The sequence below is a fragment of the Tympanuchus pallidicinctus genome, unplaced genomic scaffold (assembly GCF_026119805.1).
Source record: "Tympanuchus pallidicinctus isolate F22 unplaced genomic scaffold, pur_lepc_1.0 scaffold16, whole genome shotgun sequence".
In the NCBI taxonomy this organism is placed as follows: Eukaryota; Metazoa; Chordata; class Aves; order Galliformes; family Phasianidae; genus Tympanuchus; species Tympanuchus pallidicinctus.
The window spans coordinates 18,455,614-18,473,508 of NW_026294679.1; the positions used below are offsets into that span (position 1 = coordinate 18,455,614).

At 52.0% G+C, this 17,895-nt stretch overlaps 2 protein-coding genes across 6 annotated transcripts in view; both read right to left on the reverse strand.

The window, feature by feature from the left end:
• Positions 1 to 10: 10 nt before the first annotated feature.
• TMEM150A (transmembrane protein 150A) lies at positions 11 to 4,521 on the reverse strand. Of its 4 annotated transcripts, none has more exons than XM_052678148.1 (7): positions 4,323 to 4,514; positions 3,348 to 3,440; positions 2,329 to 2,400; positions 2,140 to 2,207; positions 1,862 to 1,989; positions 1,326 to 1,498; positions 11 to 798 (listed from the first exon to the last, which is right to left on the reverse strand). In XM_052678148.1, exons 1-7 carry the CDS (start codon positions 4,385 to 4,387, stop codon positions 570 to 572), a joined length of 828 nt encoding a protein of 275 aa, XP_052534108.1. In that variant the 5' UTR covers positions 4,388 to 4,514; the 3' UTR covers positions 11 to 569. The 4 variants fall into 4 exon arrangements, with proteins under 4 accessions (XP_052534108.1, XP_052534109.1, XP_052534110.1 ...); XM_052678149.1 differs by lacking the exon at positions 3,348 to 3,440 and adding an exon at positions 3,300 to 3,347 and having other exon boundaries at positions 4,323 to 4,509; XM_052678151.1 differs by having other exon boundaries at positions 656 to 773; positions 1,321 to 1,498; positions 4,323 to 4,521.
• Positions 4,522 to 7,670: 3,149 nt separating this feature from the next.
• The window catches only part of GBF1 (golgi brefeldin A resistant guanine nucleotide exchange factor 1), a 97,725-nt gene continuing 87,500 nt past the window's right edge, over positions 7,671 to 17,895 (reverse strand). Inside the window, exons 27-40 of one of the 2 annotated variants that reach the window (XM_052678090.1) lie at positions 17,674 to 17,745; positions 16,848 to 16,942; positions 16,224 to 16,377; positions 15,778 to 16,000; positions 14,030 to 14,190; positions 13,517 to 13,763; positions 12,970 to 13,157; positions 11,955 to 12,105; positions 11,454 to 11,584; positions 11,041 to 11,142; positions 10,400 to 10,513; positions 9,996 to 10,173; positions 9,658 to 9,795; positions 7,671 to 9,315 (exon numbers count right to left, since the gene is read on the reverse strand). In XM_052678090.1, the coding sequence (XP_052534050.1) occupies positions 9,029 to 9,315; positions 9,658 to 9,795; positions 9,996 to 10,173; positions 10,400 to 10,513; positions 11,041 to 11,142; positions 11,454 to 11,584; positions 11,955 to 12,105; positions 12,970 to 13,157; positions 13,517 to 13,763; positions 14,030 to 14,190; positions 15,778 to 16,000; positions 16,224 to 16,377; positions 16,848 to 16,942; positions 17,674 to 17,745 (2,241 nt within the window). In that variant the 3' untranslated portion in view covers positions 7,671 to 9,028. Of the gene's footprint in view, positions 9,316 to 9,657; positions 9,796 to 9,995; positions 10,174 to 10,399; positions 10,514 to 11,040; positions 11,143 to 11,453; positions 11,585 to 11,954; positions 12,106 to 12,957; positions 13,158 to 13,516; positions 13,764 to 14,029; positions 14,191 to 15,777; positions 16,001 to 16,223; positions 16,378 to 16,847; positions 16,943 to 17,673; positions 17,746 to 17,895 lie in introns of both variants that reach the window. The other variant, XM_052678089.1, reaches the window with a different exon arrangement.

A 17,895-nucleotide genomic window follows, 5' to 3' on the forward strand; every position in this document is an offset into this window, starting at 1 on the left:
TTAGTAACTGTTTGTGTTTTGTTGGGTTTTTTTAATATATTATATATAAAAATCCTCTTTGAACTACACATACCGGTGGGTTCTAGGCCGATTGTGAGCTGGTCGGAAAGCACGACCTGATCAACGCGCACAGCAGCAGCAACCACCCCTCTCAAGGGACAGGGAAAACTATATAGTATGTGTATATATACATATATATATACATATACGTAGCTCTATGTCCACACACACCCACTCAGCGCCCTCCCACGAGCCCCGGGAACAGCAGGGGCCATACAAGACTTGCACACCCCAAGAAGCTGTTGCCCTGCAAGGCCTCCCATGCTGGCTGATAAGGAGCGTGGAATGTACAGAGACATCCCAGGGAAGCCAATGGCCAGAGCCTGGGCAGAGGGATCCTGATTGTGTCTGGCAGCCGAGAAGAGGCAGGCCCAGCCCTTGGGCAGGGACTGGGGAACTGGGGCTGCAACCCAGGTGGGAGGGCAGTACAGAGCACCACGTGCACACGCACGCACACACACACACTGCACCCAGAGGCACTGGATAGGGAGATGCTCGTGGCACGGAGCTCAAAGCATGGGCAGCCCCTCTGCGCCAGGCAGGCTGTCCTCCCCTTTGTGGCTCTTGGGGGCCCGGCTTGCCTTCAGCAGCACCAGAAAGGTGTCTGTGGAGATGGCCCCAAATTCAAAAGTGAAGGTGCCATAGAAGACTAGGACATCAATGATGAACACCCACTCGCACAGGGCAGCCACATGCTGCAGCACGAAGCTCTCCTGGATGAAGAACACACCACCCAAGGTTGTGCTGGTCAAGGAAACCACGGCCATATCCCAGATACCCACAGAGGACAGCACCCTCTGCACAATCGCACCACCCCAAAACCTCAAAAGGTCCCCGTGCTCTTCCTCTCCTCCAGCCCCTGTGCCTTGTGCTGCTCCCCAACCCACTCCCAGCCCCTGCACAGCCACAGCCACATAGCACTGCCCCTCGCACAGGGCCCTGCCCGCAGGTGGTCTGAAGCCCCAGTGTGGACCAAGGGCTGTGCCCTGCCTGCAGGCTGCTGCGGTTTTCCTATGCTGGGCACCTGCACAAAGTGCTTCTGTGCTCCGCTTGTGTCAGCCTCAGCTTTGCCAGGGCACTGCTATAGCTAATTCAGACTGTGCACTGCCAAGGGCTCAAAATACCTGTTAATAAAAACAGCTGGTTCCTGGCTCCTCCCAGCACACGGCTGGAGCCCTGCCAGGCTGCCATATCCCCAGACCACACGGCATCAGTCTGGAGCCTGTCTCTGCCCAGATCACAGGGCCTGGAGAAGGATACTGAAGACGAGGGTGACAAAAGCCATGGCCGTGAGGATGCTGCGCAGGTGGCCGGTCCAGTAGTGCCCGCGGGTCTTGGCCGCACGGTATGTGAGGACGGATTGCAGGAAGACGAACAGCATGCTGGTGGGAAAGGCCACCCCTGCCCCAATGTAGTGCAGCACCTTGGCGTGATCCACCTGCGGGCATGGAATACGTAGTGTCAGCTGGGGATGACCGGGGCACCACCGAGGTGTGCTCGCAGCACCACCTCCTGACCCTGCCCAGCAGACAGCAGCAGACTGTGGTCTCGGCATTTGCTTCCTGAGATAAGGAGCACAGCCCAGAGCCACAGCAAGGAGCAACCCCAGTGCCCAGAGAAGGACACGACCCAGAGCTGAGCAAAGGAGCAAGCGGACAGAATAGAACGACCCCAGCTCCCATGTCATCCACCACCACAACCCCCTGCAGCAGCTGGACACAGCCAGGCCTGCTGGCCCCCCCCCATGCTCCCTGTCCCCCATCTCAGCCCTGCCCGGCCCTTTTCCACCCCGCAGCCTTACCTGGAAGTTGCCCACCATTGTGAGCCCAGCAGCACAGATCCAGCCGGCAGCCAGCCCCAGGGTATTGAGAAGCGATGGCCCAACGTGCTCCAGGACATGGGCGTACCTAAGCAGCCCCACCAGGATCACTGTGGGATGGAGACAGCACCTGTCTGCACCAATGCAGACCCTGATGCCAGCAGGCCCCGATGCCCGACTGCCCCCTTCCCCACCACAGTGGGCACCCCACAGATTGGCACCACACAGAGCCCACTCCCAGCCTGGTGCCACACACTCACCCATGAAGGAGCCCAGGCTGCAGATGAGGCTGAAGAAGCAGCTCTCAGGAGGCAGGGTGCCACACTTGCTGCAGGGACAAGACAGGGCAGCCCTCAGCAGCGTCACGAGGCTGAAAGGTCCTCCTGAGACCTGCTCAAGGATGACCCCGAGCCCCCGCTCAGCCCTCTCCAGGCCCCTGCTGCCCTCACCTGACCAGTGGGATGTGATCCAGAGTGCAGCAGGAGCCGGGGCTGTCCAGGCCGCACGACTGGTTGTAGTTCCTGCAGAGAGCAATGGATGGGCTGGGGAGCCAAAGGTCCCACGAGAGGAGCCCCACCGGGGTCGCCCCGGTGCCCCCACCACACAGCCGCAGAGCCCACGGCACCCGCCTGCAGCCAAAGCAGCTCAGCCAGCACACGGTTAAACAGGATGGAGGTTTGGGAAGGGCTGGGCCGGTCCCGCTGTGTGTTTTCTGTCTCCTCATTTACTGGTGGCTTTGTTTTCCAACCGCAAGCCCGAGTGAGGCGTGGAGCCTCAAGGCCTGCCCTTGTGGTGCTGTTTGGTTTGGGAGCTTTTCATTTTTTTTTTAAGGCAAGCAGCCTGAAGTTCGGAAGCATTATTCATCATTAACGTCTGTTTATGCCACAGAGACAAACACATTCTTCCCAAGACAGAGTAAGCCATCAGACAGGAAACGGCAGCAGTTGTTTTTTTTTCCCTCCTTCAAGCTCTCTAGTGAGAATTAACTCAGGTTTTCTGGGTAGATTTGGGTTGGCACAGCAAGCTGACAGGTCCCTTTCCAGTGCACATCCCCAGCCCAGGCACAGCCGGGTGCACTCTGCAGCCCCGCCGGCACCACAGGTTGACCTCCAGCAAGCAGGGCTCAGCCTCCCCATGGAGACACACGGCCCTCTGCAACTCCCCGGCCGCTCGTTTTACGCTTTTTCCATGCTCAGTGTTTTGTCCCCACACACAGGGCAGCAAAGCCGGGCCACCGTGCAGTGGGGGCTGGCTGCAGCCCTGCTTGGCTGCCCTCAAGGCTCAGCAGCGTGGTGCTCAACCTTGCAAGCGGTGCATCCCCGTGTGGTTCCACACTCAACCCCCAGGGGTAAAGCAGGTGATGTCTGGAGGGGACCTCTGGTCCCCTCGTGTTACTGGGGCCCTGCCGCCCCGACCTTACCAGTTGTGCACAGGGCAGATGTGGTTGTTGGAGAGTGCCATGGCATACCTATGGAAAATGAGAGCGGAGTCACGGCTATGAACCTGGGCACTGCTCCGGGGCTGCCTGCAGGGCACTGCACACTGCCTTCCCCTGGCTGCCCTGAGTAGGAACCGTGCCCCTGTAAGCGGCCGAGGCCAGCTATGCGCCAGAGGTCCCTGCTGGGCCGGGCCCTGTCAGCGCCCCGACCCTGCCTTCTGCTGGGGTCCTGCGCAGCCAAGGCTGCTCCCATGGCTGCTCTGGTGGCCCGTCCCCTCCCCGCCGCCCGCACTCCCGCTGCCACGGGCTCGGGGCAGTCTGGAGAAGCGGCCCGGTGCCGGTAGGGCTCCACGTGCAGATCAGCCTCGCTCTGCTCCTCACCGCGGCGTCGGATAAACGCAGGTACAGCACGAAGAAGCAGCAGCAGACAGGTGGGGGACGAGGTGGGCTCGCCACAGCAAACAGCCTTGCGGCAGCACGAGGGGGGCGTGAGCAGGGGGAGCCCCAGCGGCACTGCCCGTGTCTAGCACCTTGCTCGTCACCGTGTGCCACCTCGGGCACAGGTCGGCCCAGCCCACCGGCAGCCCCGCGCAGCTCACACCGCTGCAGCCGCTGGGACAGACGGGTCGGGTTAAGGGAAGGCACGGGTGAGAGGAGCCCCGCGGAGCCCTGGGTGCCACGTAACAGGGGAGCGAGCAGCGGGACAGTGCGCGGGGCAGCCCTCACCTGGGGAAAGCCCTCGTCCGGTGCCAGCGGCACCGCACTACTGGTCCCGGAGATCGGGGCAGCCGGGGGGACGGCCGCCAACCCGGGCCGAGTCGGAGCAGGCGGGCCGGCAGCGGTGACAGCCCGTGCCCCGTACGAGCGACGAAACCCGCGTGCTCTCCCGCCCTGAGCACCCCGGCGCCGGGCGGGCACCGGGGCGGGCGGGACTCCGCAGCTCCCGAACCGGAGTCGCGGACGGGCGTTGCGGGGGTGCGGCGGGAGCAGCCGCGGGGTACTCACACGATCCACATGCCGGTGATCGTGAAGGCGGGTAGCATTACGGGCAGGATGGCCCAGGCGGGCATGGCGGGGCCAGGCACGCCCCGCGGGCCGGGGCCGAGCGCCGGGGTCTCGTGCTGCCGGGCGGCCGACGGGCCGCGCTCCCCATGGGCAGCGCCCGCCTCGGGGCCGGGGCCGGGAGGAGCGAGGTCGGCACCGCCGCTCCGCGCCGGGACGGGACGGCCCGGCTCCGCCCCGCAGGGTCCCACTCGGCGGCAGAGCCCGCCCCGCCCGGCGGGCAGCGCGGAGCGGCGCTCGCCCGGCCCGACCCCGGGCGCCACGTGGCGGCAGCGCCGCCGGCCAGCGAGCGGCGGGGCACGGAGCGGGGCGGCGGGCACAGAGCGGGTGCGCACGGAGCCCTCCCCGCCACAGCGATGCTTCGTACCTCCGATACCACCCCGCCTACGGCAGGCGCAGCTCCCCGCGCAGAGCTTGTGCACCGCGGAGCAGCAGGGCCGGGAGGACGTCTCTCACTTCCCTCCTCTTCCCTGTGCATTGGCATATGCGGGAACAGGGCTCACGGCGGCCCGGCCGCTCATCTCGCCCCCTGCCAGCTGTGTAACACATACCACAGTCTCCTGCCCTGACCCTTCCTGAGGGCTGACTGCAGCCCCTCAGTCCCACCGCACAGCAAAGTTTCTGTTTTTCTTAATTGGTGGACTTGCACACAGAAGAGGAAGCACAGCGGCCCTGGCTGTTCAGCCGAGTCGTGCCATGGCAGCAGCAGCCACATTTCCTGCTTGCACCCCATCCCAGCACACCCCCCTGCTGCCCCGGGCGTGTGGCTGCAGGCCCCCAGCCTTCCTGCTGCCAGTGGGTGTGCGGGCCCTGGCTGCGGGCGAGGAGCAGCGGGAAGCAGGCAGTGCCGTGCCCTACCTGTGCCCCCACCTCGCTCCAGCAGAGGTTATGCAACACAGGGTGCTGCGCTGCACACTGGGCCCAGCTGCTCGCGAAGACCTTCCCAAAAATCTGAACTGCAGTCCACACGGAGCTCCTCAAAGGTCTGTGCTCACTCCATGATTTTGAGCGCAGCACCTCACCGAGCTTTCACCGTGGGGCGCAATCCTCCGCCACTCCATTACTAGGCCGCACTCCCGCCTCAGCCCTCTGCATGGCGGCGGCAGCAGAACAATGCCACCCACTGTGGGGACGCTGGGCAGCGCTGCAGCTGCTGTGGCCTCCAGCAGCTCGGCGGGGCTGGGATTGTTCCTGGACAATGGGGATGGGCAGCGCAAAGCCAAGCTGGCTGCTCTGCACGCACAGGTGGTACGGAGCAGTGGGGACTGCAGTTTCAGGAAGCATCTGGCTTGAACAAGAGCAGATTTTCCAAGGGAGCTCAGCAGCCGGCAGCTCCAGGAGCGAGGCGCACCTCACTGACCTCGTACCAGCACAGCAGAGCTGCCTAGCACACTTGCTGCTTGGCCATTATTGTTGTTTCCACAGTGCATCTGATTAAAAGCTGCAGCGCTTCAGAGTCTGCACTTGAAGTTTCAGTGCCAAATTTATGTTTTGCAGCCACAGCTTATCTTTTAAATGGGGCTTTTTTTCATTAGAAAGCTTCACAGTAAGCTGTCCTATTGACATATGCTGATCGCTGACATTTATGCCTGCTCCATTTCAGCTGCAGAAGTTCTTGGTGTATGTACATTGGAACGGCAAGAGGCAAGCAAACCCCAACTGCTGTGATGTCTGTCCAGCATCCTCTGGAACAACAGTGAGTCAGACCCGTAAAAATGAGAAAGAAGTCCAAGTCTGAAGAAGTGTACGCTGGGACAAACCCCAGGGCCAGCGCCAGGACCTCCCCTCCTCCCCAGCAGCTGCTGGCCCCACGCTGTCCCAGGGCTTTGGTCACAGAGGGTTCACGGCAGCTCGGTCACTAGAATGGTCTCAAGCACACACTAACCTGCCAGCTCGTTCCTCTTCTCCTTCAGCTCACACTAGAACAAGCAATTTCTCTGGTTGTTTCTTTCCGTAACACACAAAATCCTCCTTATCACACAATCCAAACAACACTGAAATGAATCTATTTTTCTGTCCATTCCTATCTGCAGTTTAGCAAAGACTGTCTAAAGCATAATTTTGTCTTTCTATCCTACATTCTTTACATTCCAGTCCCATTTCCTGCAGTTTCCCTCTGCTAGCTTTTGCTTTGCACCACAATTTTCGGAATTAAAATGTAGCAAATACAGAGTGTGTTTGCAAACAGTTTGAAACACAGCGTCCCCAAAACAACTATCGTCAGGCAGCAGCAAGTGCTGGGCTTTGCCACGACGTGACAGCACATCAAGCAGTCCAAGGGCTGGCCAAGTGTCCAGGGATCAGAGGGCAGCAGTGCTCACACAAAGGCACTTTAGAATTGAGTAATGGTTTACAAAGAGTTAATCATCTAAAGGTTTCAGCAGGCAGCTTAGAAAAACAGAGCTGTAAATCGAAGTCAAGGCTTGAAAGTACAGGGCAGATAGGTTATAGAAGCACCATGGGCAGGCAGTGCAAGAATTCAAATACATGAAGGAAAATATCTGAGGGCAGGAAGGACCATAACTTTCGAAGCAGTGGAGGCTGAAGAAGGTTAACTAGATGAAAATACCTCAGAAATGGTGGAATGGGGAAAAGAACCAGGATTTATGAACGGGACTTTCCTAGCTTGCGTGTCACACTTCCATTACGCAATATTTAGACCTTTGCCCATGAAATTTAAACAAATTCCAACTTCTTAAAACTCGTTATCAAGCTCGTAAGTCTTCTGGAATTCTCCGAGAACAGAAGGCACAGATGCCTTGCACAGCTCTAAAGGCACTGTGTGGATCTTGCTACAACACAAAGCAGAAAGCACCATGAGGGAAGCAACTGTGGTTGCCCACATCCATGCAAGGACTAGCTCTGGAAGACTCCAGGATCTCCTGCTGACCCAGAGTCCTGTCAGTGCAAATGAGGAGTTCTTCTGCAACAGATAGAAAGGCAGGCAGACACGTCACAGAGGGGGCTGTATGCTGAGATGTTGCAGGGCACCTGCTCTTCAACCCTTGCCTTCTTCCTTCAGTCCTGGCTGTGTGGCACTAATCTTACAGCTCCTTTTTAACTATGCTGGAACCTTTTCTACTTAGCCTCTGCGTGGCTTGTCTTCATTGCAGCCTGCAGAGGAACCAACCAGGTGTTAGAACAAGTTCATCCATGCTCCCCCTCACTTTGTTAGAGTGCCGAGCCACTGGGTTGGTGGAAAGGTGCAGCACCCTTGATAATTCAACTCCACTCTTCTCAAAGCTCTGGGCCAAAAAATTACAACAGAAAAGGTTTGCAACACTAGAGCACTCATTTACAGGATGTATTTATTACACTGTAAAAAGTCCATTGGATTTGTAAGCCATTTACCCCATATGTACACTGGCTGTACTCCCACCCCAACCTTGGGTTTCTCTCAGTACAGCATACACTGGGTTGGAGTTGACGCCTGTGTCCCTCCCAGTCACCACTGGGATTTCTGAGATTGGTATTACTGAGAATTTAGCCAACTAATTCAGAAAGGAGGAAGAACTGAGATGCAGTGCTTGCCAGGCAGCCAGCCAGCTCTGCTCTGGATATGAGAGGATGGAAGAGCAGGACATCCTTGCTGCAAGACCGAAACACAGGAATGATGACTATCAGCTGCAGGAGACCCTGGGTAGAAAAGGAGGTGGGCTCCCGACAACCAGAAAATGCATAAAGGTGCAATCTTCGCAGGAGCTGCCAAAAGAAAGCTGCTCCTCAGCACAGCAGACTTGCTGGGCATCTGCCAGCAGGTGCCACTGATCTCAGCATCTTCTCTGAGTGAAGAGGAGGGGACAACTCTGGGCCAACGAAGCAAGTGGTGGACAATGCAGCACTGCTGTGCAACCCAAGGGGAGCAGCTCCCCAAGCGCTGCTGGAGAGATGGCCATGGTGCTCTGCTCTGACATTACAGGGCTCTGCATTTCCTCCTAATCTGATTAACTAGGTAAAGGCTCCTGAATTTGCTCTGCCCACCAGACGGTCTTTACATAGGAGGAGAGGAGGAAGGCAGCACTGTTCCTACCAGGCTCCCCTGCTCCCTAACTGGTCAGGGAATTATTGCAATCCACGTTGCAGAAGGAAAGCATATGGCTACAGCATACAAGAAGCCCTGCATAGCAAGCTGGAAACTACACTGTGAGCAATCCTCTACGCAAAATTTTCAACCTGCTGAGCCCAGGCATACCCACAGCCCAAATAAAGCAGTGCGGCCAGAAGCAGGAGCAGGAAAGCCAGGAAACAGCTGGGGAATTGTCCAGGGATTGAACTGAACAATCTGAGAGGCAGTCCTATACTGTTGTCCCTCTCCAGTGTTAAATCAATGTGTTTTCCCTTTTCACCAGATGACACGTTGGCAGCTTGGTCCCAGGCTGCTGGGTGTGGGTGTTGCCTGGTCCCTGAGATCGTGAAGGCAGGAAGGAGATTGGTCAGTGGAACTGGATACCAAGAAGGGAGCAGTCAGGAATTTCTTGGCAGTTGCCTCTAGTAAGGAACAAATGTGATATGCTCTGGGGGTTTGCTGCAGCTGCCTTCTGTGCAGGTTAGCATCATCTTCTAAATCAAACATGCTTGCTATCAGAGAACATTTGGCCAGCATCCTCTGTCAGAGCCTCCTCAGCAGACAGTTCTCAGATACCTTCAAGCTAATTGACTTCAGAGGTTGTCATGGGGTCAGTGGGCCGTGGAGTAGCTAAGAGGGGAACAGGAGAGGTGGCTTCTATTAGAGCTGGGTTGAGGATGATTGGAAGAGTCATAGGCGGGACCCCAACCTGCAGGGGAGAGGCAAGAGGCTGCAGGATAAGTGGTGGTTGTGCTGTTGTAGGAGGTATGTCTGTAACGGGGCTTGTCTTTGTTGGCGCTGATGCTGTGAAAGAAGGAGAGGAAGAGCTGCTGACAGTGGGAGATGCAGGTGCAGAAGCTCTCTCAGACTCTGGAAGAAAGAAGAGAAAAATACATTCTTGTATAGGCCTGGACAAAGTCAATTTCAGCCTTAATTTAGACTAAGGATCAGCTTCAGGGACCTTTTCAGACCTTTTTCCCCAGACTTTCCCCTTCTACATGCCTTCATAAGGGGCCTTGAGGAGCAGGTGTCAAACACAGCATTCTGCCTTTGCCTCTATCCACAAAAATCTCAGCAAGGCAGCCATAACCAAACCATTTGGAAGCAGAATGGGTTCCACAACACAGAACAGCTGGTCAAAGCAAGGAAAAGCAGATCTGTGCTTTCCACATTCTGGGAAGATGCTTCCAGAAAGAAAAAAATGGGACTTACCACTAGCACTCAGTTCAGAAGGCTTCTCCGATGGGGCTGGGTGGGTGGCTGGTCTCACATCCCCCACAGGAGAAGGGGGCAGGGCAGATGCTATTGACTTCTGAGGATGCTGCTCCATTGGTATGCTGGGGACAGGATCTAGGAACACAAACAGTGAGACACTACACCAGTTTACTCTCTCCTTTTGCCCACCCTCAGTTTGCCGTCCTGATGCCAAGTTCTCATATCCTCCTGAATGCATCATCAGTAACATCCAGGCACTATGGCAGCTGGGTACAGCAAGGTGCAAGCGCTAGGCCCAAAACCCATTTTTTTAAATGCTTCTCATTCCCTTGTACCTTGGATGACTGTTTGTTTGAAGAGCTCATCTCGCAGCCTAGGTAAGAAGCAGTCAATCCGCTCCCAGGTGATCTCCCAAAGATCAGAGTATCCTGTCCGCGAGTCTGCACTGTGGAATATCCCAGCCGTGTCCATTACAAGCAGCATGTTCTTCAGAGACTCTGGGATGGCCTCCAGCTGTAATCAGAAACACTCCTCAGCACAGAGAGATGGGACACACAGCAATGAACGAAGGCTCAAAAAAAGCTGATGGGCTGCATTGGAAACAGAGGCTAAAGGGACACACTGTGGAACGAATGGGTTTGCGAGAGTTAAATTAAAAAAAAACAACAGCAAACAAAGCATAAGGGGTTAAAATTCATGAATGATTGTTCAAAGCTCTGCAGCACTTTCAGCACCTTACCAGTAAGTCACTGGAGCCAGCATGCATGTATTTGTCCATGAAGTCAAGGATTGTCAGCCACAAAGCAGCAAAAGTGGTCAGTGAGAGCAGTGGGGAGAGATGCTGTAGGAACACCTAGAAAAGAGCACAACCACTGTCAACAAGCAATATCAAGGCTGCTGTTCATGGCTTGGCAAGCCAATCTCACAAATGTGGAATGACCCCTCCCTATGGCAGGCTAGAAGGCCAGAGGATGCCAGAGGAATCCATTCTTCTAAGCTGCTTATACAGAAGAGTGAATCTTGTCTCTCTTGCCTGAGGTCATTTAAGTTTTAATCAGCCTCCTCCAGTCTTTCATGCCCAGGCTTTGATGAGCATCACTTCACCTCTAGAATAAACCGTCTTTAATTAACGTTGAATGATATACTTCTCTTCATTCTTGTAAACACCTTCCTAACAACTTTTCTGAATCTAAGATCACGGAGACAGCTCTGGAAAGAAGGCTCATCCCAACAGCAGGTGGTGGTGGAAAGGCCCAGCACTGAAGACAGTCATACTAGCAGACTGATACCTCTCCAAATCAGAGATGCTGAGAAGCAAACAATATTGTCCTCTTGATGCACATTCTCTCCTGAGCTTTCAGACAGTGAAAGCACACTAACCTTGGAGAGCAGTGTTGAGGCTCTCATCCTAGTTTCTTCCATTCCACCAACATCAGCTGGGCTGATGTTCTCAAGGAGCTTCGTTAGCAGAGGGAACAGCACCTGTTGGATTGATATTTCTTTGTGAAAGTCTCATCCAGTCCTTTTCATCTAACCACCGTAAAGGAAGAAGCTAGCTTTTGGAACTAATTTCTAGACAAAGAGCAGTGAGAAATTGAATACGTGGATTGATTTCCAAGAGGCTCTGTCAGAAGCCTAAGCAGAGAGGAATATTTCACAGGAGCAAAGTAGGGAAATGCCTGTGTATTATGGTGAGCAGACTATTCAACAAGACAGTACTATGTCTCCTACAAAGAGCATTGCTCTTCCTGACTGCTGTCATACCTGCCTGCCCAGCCCAACCAGGAGGTTACCTTATTGAAGCACGACTCCCACTCTAAGGCATCCAAGGCCTGCAGGTCGTGTACGAGGAGGGCCCGCTGCAAGTAGGTGAGTGCCTGCATCCGTACCTGGCGTCGGGCATCACAGCAGAGCCAGGCAATACCTGCAAAAGAGGGGTTCAGTGCTGAGCCCACAGAGAAAGTGTCACATTCCAACTCACCCAGCCTAGGTAGAGATAGCTAATGAAGACCAAACACACTGAGAGGAAGGAACAAAATAACAAGTATCATACCTGTTCTAGGTCACAGATTGGGAATCTACTGTCACATCCAGTAGTAAGCTGGTAGCTAAGTCATGCTAAGGATACCTTGCTGGATCTGAGCCCATTTTGTTTTCCCACTCACACAGCAGACCCTAAAAAACAACCTCTGCCTGCTATCTGCAGTTAGCTCTTGGCTCCTCCGCTTTCCTGAGGGCTGATGTTGTATTGAAAGTCTCTCTGCTCACTTCTCATCACAAGGGGTTGACTTTACCTTGTAACAAAGGACACCAGCAGTTCGACCACAATGTTCGAGAATCTGCTTCGATTTTCCTCCCTGAAGTCTCTAGATGGCGTTGCTCCTCTGCCCAGGAGCTGTAGATGGAAGCTGCTCGTGTGTGCAAGGTGTGCATGAGATCCAGGAGCTGCAAGTCAAGCATCACATTAAGTAACACAATTCTTGAATCAAACCTTGTCTCTGCTCCTTCCCAACCAATGCTAAGAGGATCCCAGCTGCTATGAGATAGTTTCAGGCCCAGTTATCTGAGCAATCCCTAAGCATTCAAGTACTGGGCATCCTCCACAAGATTATTGTCAGCCAGGAGCCATATAAATTTCCTCACTGAGGGAGTGGCATTCCAAAGTTCCCAGGAGAAAGAATGGATCCTTGGCCTGCACAAAGCATTTCCAATAGACAGCACGATGCCCTGCCTAACTTAGGGAGAAAAACAATGACTCAGCTACATTGCCCACAGACAACTCTGTCTCCTTGCAACTTAGTTTTTTAAAGCAATGTGAAACATGCAAAAACTCTCCAATGGCACATGACAGCATCCTAACAACTTTACTACTGAACTGTGGCCCAAACGATTAGTGCTAAGTCAGCATCTTCACATCTTTGAGAGCCAAGATAGAAATAACTCCTCTATCCCAGCCCTCTGTACTTGAAAACCCTGTGTCCCAGCTGACCAGGTTCTCCTCTCTCCATAAGCTCACATGCTGTCAGACTCTTCACTAATCCCACATGAAACTCATGTCTCCAAACTTCCTTTATCCACATTCACTGTATCTTCTGCAGTGACTTATTTCCAGACACCTACTCTTCTGGCTTTTCTCTCTCACTGCAGAACCACACTCTGCGACCAGCCCTAACCTTCACCATTCAGTGGTCACTAGTCCAGGATACAACCTCCCCTCATCCCATGAAGAGTCCCAGTGATTCCCTAGCAAGGTCCCGAGTGTGGGAAAGGAGAGGAGGAAATCCTTGCTATACTTACGTCCTGACTAACCTGTAAAGACACAGTGTGGTAGCTGGCAGGGATGCTCTCATCCTCATCCTCATCACTGTGTGTGTGGACCTGGTGCTGGTTCAAGACTCGTGATCGCCGACTGGAGCTCTCCTTTGGCTTTTTTTTTAACCGACTGGATTTACTATCATGTCTGTGGCTCTTCCCCCTTTTCTCCTGGGACTTAGAGCCTAAAAAGGTAAAGGCAGCAACATACAATATGCACAACTCCATCACAAAATGTTTTCAGCCTTTCAACACATGCAGCAGCCACCTTCTGACATCCCCAGCAGAGGGTTCTACTCATTTTAAGAGGTACCCAGCGCCCTTCAGGAACAGCCTTCTGCATCCACAGGAAGCCAACACTTGCTGATGCTGCTACCTTCACATTAGGTGCTGGCCTCTTGTGTCACAGTGACATGGACTTTTCTCATAGCAGAAGATTAGCTGAGAGCTGGGGACTCATTCCCCAACAGTATTTCACACATCCCTTCATGCTGCTGGGCACTCTCAAGCCTGATCCCAGCTGTCAAATCAAAGGCCACCTTACCTCCATTCAAGCTTGCCTCCACAAAAATGCGGATGGTTTTAACACAAAGCTCAAAGTTCTCAGGTGTCACGTGGGCAGCATCTCGCACAATGAAGGACAAGGACTCTACACACTTCATGAGAGACTTTGTGTCATGTGGGCCCAAATCCAACCCCACGGTCAGGCTGTACTGGTTGACAAGAGGAGACGGCCCCAGCTTGTTGAACCCAGCACTGGGTTTAGAGGTGTCGATGTCATCTTTCCCTACCTGCAGGGCACAGCAAGAGGGTAGCAGGAGGGAGTGGTGTAACAAACTGCACCGCATGCACGTGCTGAAAGAACCTTTCTTCTGAAACAATTCCCCTTTCTTCAACATTTGCCTTCTAGCTTTCTGCTCTCCATTTGCATCTTCTCCACATCTTCCCTTTACACTGTCAGCTCACCCTAGCTATCTCTTCTACAGCCTTATTCTTTATGTCCCTACCACAAAAACCATGATTAGTATTTGGCACCAGAAGCCCCTTGGTTACTCACCACTAGCCAGCCACTGTTCATCATATCCACATCCGTCACCGAGCGATGCATCTTGCCTGGCTTCCCATGGTCTGTGTACACCTCTGAATCAGACGTGTAGCCACGGTCTAGGCTCATGTCACTTGGATGATAGGAGGAGACCTCACTGTCTGACTGAGCACCTTCAAGACAAAAGGCAGAGGTTTTAGAGAGTAAACTTGGGAGAGTAGCTATGAATAAGGGAGAAGCAATCCAGATCAGCATTAGCTAAGAAGCACCGGTGCGCCCTGGAAGAATCTGAGCCAGGCCTTTCCCCCTGGGAAAGGAAGAACAACTGTAACTGAAGTATGCACAGGAGATAGCAGGAAACATAGACCTTGGCATTTATTCCTGGTATGTACATTTGTTTTTCCCTTTCAGAAGGAAGGGAATTTCCATCCTCTGCTAAGTCACTTATCAACTGACCATGGATTTAAAAGGGCAGATTTCAACAACTTGATCCCAGGGGAAGAATCATATGTACCACATATTTTAGAACCGTTGGAGGTGCTAGGTTCAGCCAAGGCAACTCCTAAAGCACAATGCAGAATATGGACTAGTGTGGCTGTTGAGGTTCCTCATGCCACTCCACATTAATACGGGTGAAGTGTTTCTCGTTCACAGCAGTTTACTTCATGCATGTTCCATATCTATCCGATCTACCTTCCCTGAATTTCAAGATAACCTTGTATTTCACATGTCCCAAGCTCAGAAACCATCGCAAAGGCCAAATTTAAGGCACAGTGATAAAGTTGTCTTGAACAAAAATTGTGGGTTTTTTCCCCTCATCATTCAACATTATCTAGAAATCCACCAGCATCTAGATTTGCTGTGAACAGTGCACCAAACATTTTCAGGAGGTAAAGAGAAATAATGTTTTGATCTACAGGATGCCATAGTCAAGTAGTTTGTTCAAGCAGTAAAGACAGGAGCAGTAAAAAAAAGAGCTGGGAGAAAAAAAAAATCTTGTATTTGCTCCAGAAGGCAAAGGCCACAAGCTATTTAGCATAAGGCATCAGGACCTAGCAAAAAAAGTTCTAGAAAAGCAGAGAGGAGAACAGCCTTTTAGGAAAATCCTTTATTTTTTTTTCTCTTTTTTTTTCCTGTAGAAGTCTGAAGATGTCAGCCTCAAATACACAGCAGCTGGCTAAAGCAGAACACGAACAGTTTGCTGGAAAGATCGTCTGCTAACACAGTCCAGAGAAGTGGCAAACAGTAGGTTGGTCTTACAGGAATTGCATGTGCACTCTGAAAACAAACTGAATTGGAAATAGTTTAAAGAACTACTTCCTTTTTCAAAATCCTTAAAAAGAGGACACAAAGGAGTCAGTCCTCTAACAGAGGAAACAGCTGGGTTTACATTACACACCTGGATAAGAGATTAAAGGCTATATTACCCATGGCACCGGACCACAACCACCAGAATATACTCCATGGGGCAGTGCAAAGATCTACAGCTGCTGCAACTGGTATCAGTTTTCCTCCCCACTGCTCCCCCAGGGATGAGCACCTGGACTGCTGCTCAGAGTACGAAGAGATGGCAGAGTAGAGCCAGGGACAGACCACGGGGTAGGAGTGAACAGCAGGTGCTGGTCTTTAATCTTGATAATGTAGTTTAATGTCAGCTTTGTTTTCTTGCAGTTCCCTCTGCTAATTGAAAAGCTTGGGGAAGCAGCTGCTTATCTGGCAGGCGGGCATCAGATTTCCTAGCAAAAGCCGGCCTATCTTACCTGTGTCGTTATCTGCCCTTGCTGTAACCTGCAGGGCTGCAGGTGGCTTTACCCCAGACCCAATACACTCCAGGAGGGTGAAGAGCGTGTACCAGTCATCCCCAGAATGAATGTTAGCAGCATTGGTCTTCAGCAGTTCATGGAGGCCATAGGCAACCTCATGGCTAACTCTGGACAACACATTTGGCTTCATCATGAGCAGGATACGTAATGAGAGGAGAACCTAGCCACAGAAAGAGACAGCAAGAATAACAGATCCTGTTATATACACTCCCTTCTTCAGCAAAGTCCACCTTCCTTACTTAGGGCTACTTACAACTGCTGGTTGTTGTTACCTGTAGCACACACAGGCTAAATGTGGGTCCATACCACAATAATTGCTTTCCTATGTTGCCAGATATAGCAAAAAAAAAACAACCCCACAACAGCAACAGACTTCCCCTTACCTGTGCACTGATTTCTTCCCGACGAAGGAGCCGAATTGCCAGCCTCAGCAGGCCCACCACTGCCCTCTCCACTAAGAAGCAGAACTCCATTGCATTGACACAGAGGTGGTAGAGGTGGTCTCGGACAGTTTGCCAGACACAGGTCACACGGTCCCTAGCCACAACAAGGAGGAGGGAAAGGGTAGGATGAAAGGATATGAGACAAGCAGGATGCAGCTACTTCCCCCTTCCACCCTGAATATTCCATACGACCTCACAATCTGGTATTTCATAACTTCAAAGAAAAACTCCAGCAGAGAGATATAAGAACAGACACACAGAAACAACAAAACTGTCAAGTATCTTATTTACTTAATTGCTCGCAAATCAAGCAGGTGGGTGAATTCTCCCACCAGTGTTTAGTTTATATTCTCCAGATCTCATGATATCAAAGCAATAATTCATGGGTGAATAGTCCCTATGTTTGCATATGCTAGAACAGAATTGCTAAGCCCTGAAATTATAGCCACATGCTGCTTCAGCTGGCAAACGAAGCACATAAGGAACTCATTCCCTAGACCCAGTCAGCAGCTGCAGTCCTGCAGAGACATAGACAGCAACTATAAATGTATTTCAAGGTCATACCTATTTTCTAGTACAATCCTTAGAAGCACCTCCAAGCAGAAGGCAGCATCCTCTTCATCGTATGTCTCCTCATCAGGAGTCACAGAGATTAGAGCCTAGAAAAGACAATTAATGTTTGTGACTTGCAGCTTCTCAAAACAGGGGTAGCAGTGAGGACCAACAGAATGCTCTTAGTCTGGGCAAAGCAGCACTCCAGTGTCTGGGGAAGTTGTGCATAGTCCATCAAAAATACATTGGAGGTCAGGGGCTAATCTAAGTATATGGAAGATTATATATATATATGTGTGTGTTTGTGTGTGTATATATGTATATATATATATATATATATATTTTATTAAGAAAGATGTAATTCAAACTTAAAGAATGTTAAACTCTGATGAAGTGTGTCAGATGGGGAGGCTTTCTGGCAGCTAGCAGCTTCTTATTAAGCATATTTGAAGCACAGAAAAGACAGACATACCTAGAAGTGACTATCCACAAGCCAACAACCTGCATTTAAAGGAAGAGTTCCTGACATAGAGGACTAAGAGCAAAATCCTCCTCCAGAACTAAGATGGCACATGAAATTTTCAAACAGTTTCTGTTACCAAAAGACTCTTACAATGTTTTTCACAATTTACTGTCTTTCTCTGCTACTAAACAAATGTGTAACTTCTGAGCAGGCAACCAACATAACAGACAAACTAACGTCTGATTTGGAATCCCAAATAGGCTTAAGACATCTTCTGAGGATAGAGGAGCTAGGTGAGTATACAACACATATGCATAATCATTCAGCAGACTTGTCCCATCACCCATCCTGTCCCTTGCCCAGTATCTTTTTCACCTTCATCAGCTCCTGGAGGGATTCAAGTTGGAGGAATTTACTTTCTGTGATCAACTTCTCAGGATCACATTGCTGGAAAAGACAGAAAAGAGAACGATATATCCAGGATGCGGAGAAGGCATACAAACAGATTCCCCACAAAACACCACATGCTGCTGCAGTAGGTACTGGGAGTGGTTTCAACAGTTACATGGAGGAAAATTCCTGAAAGCTAATTCAATC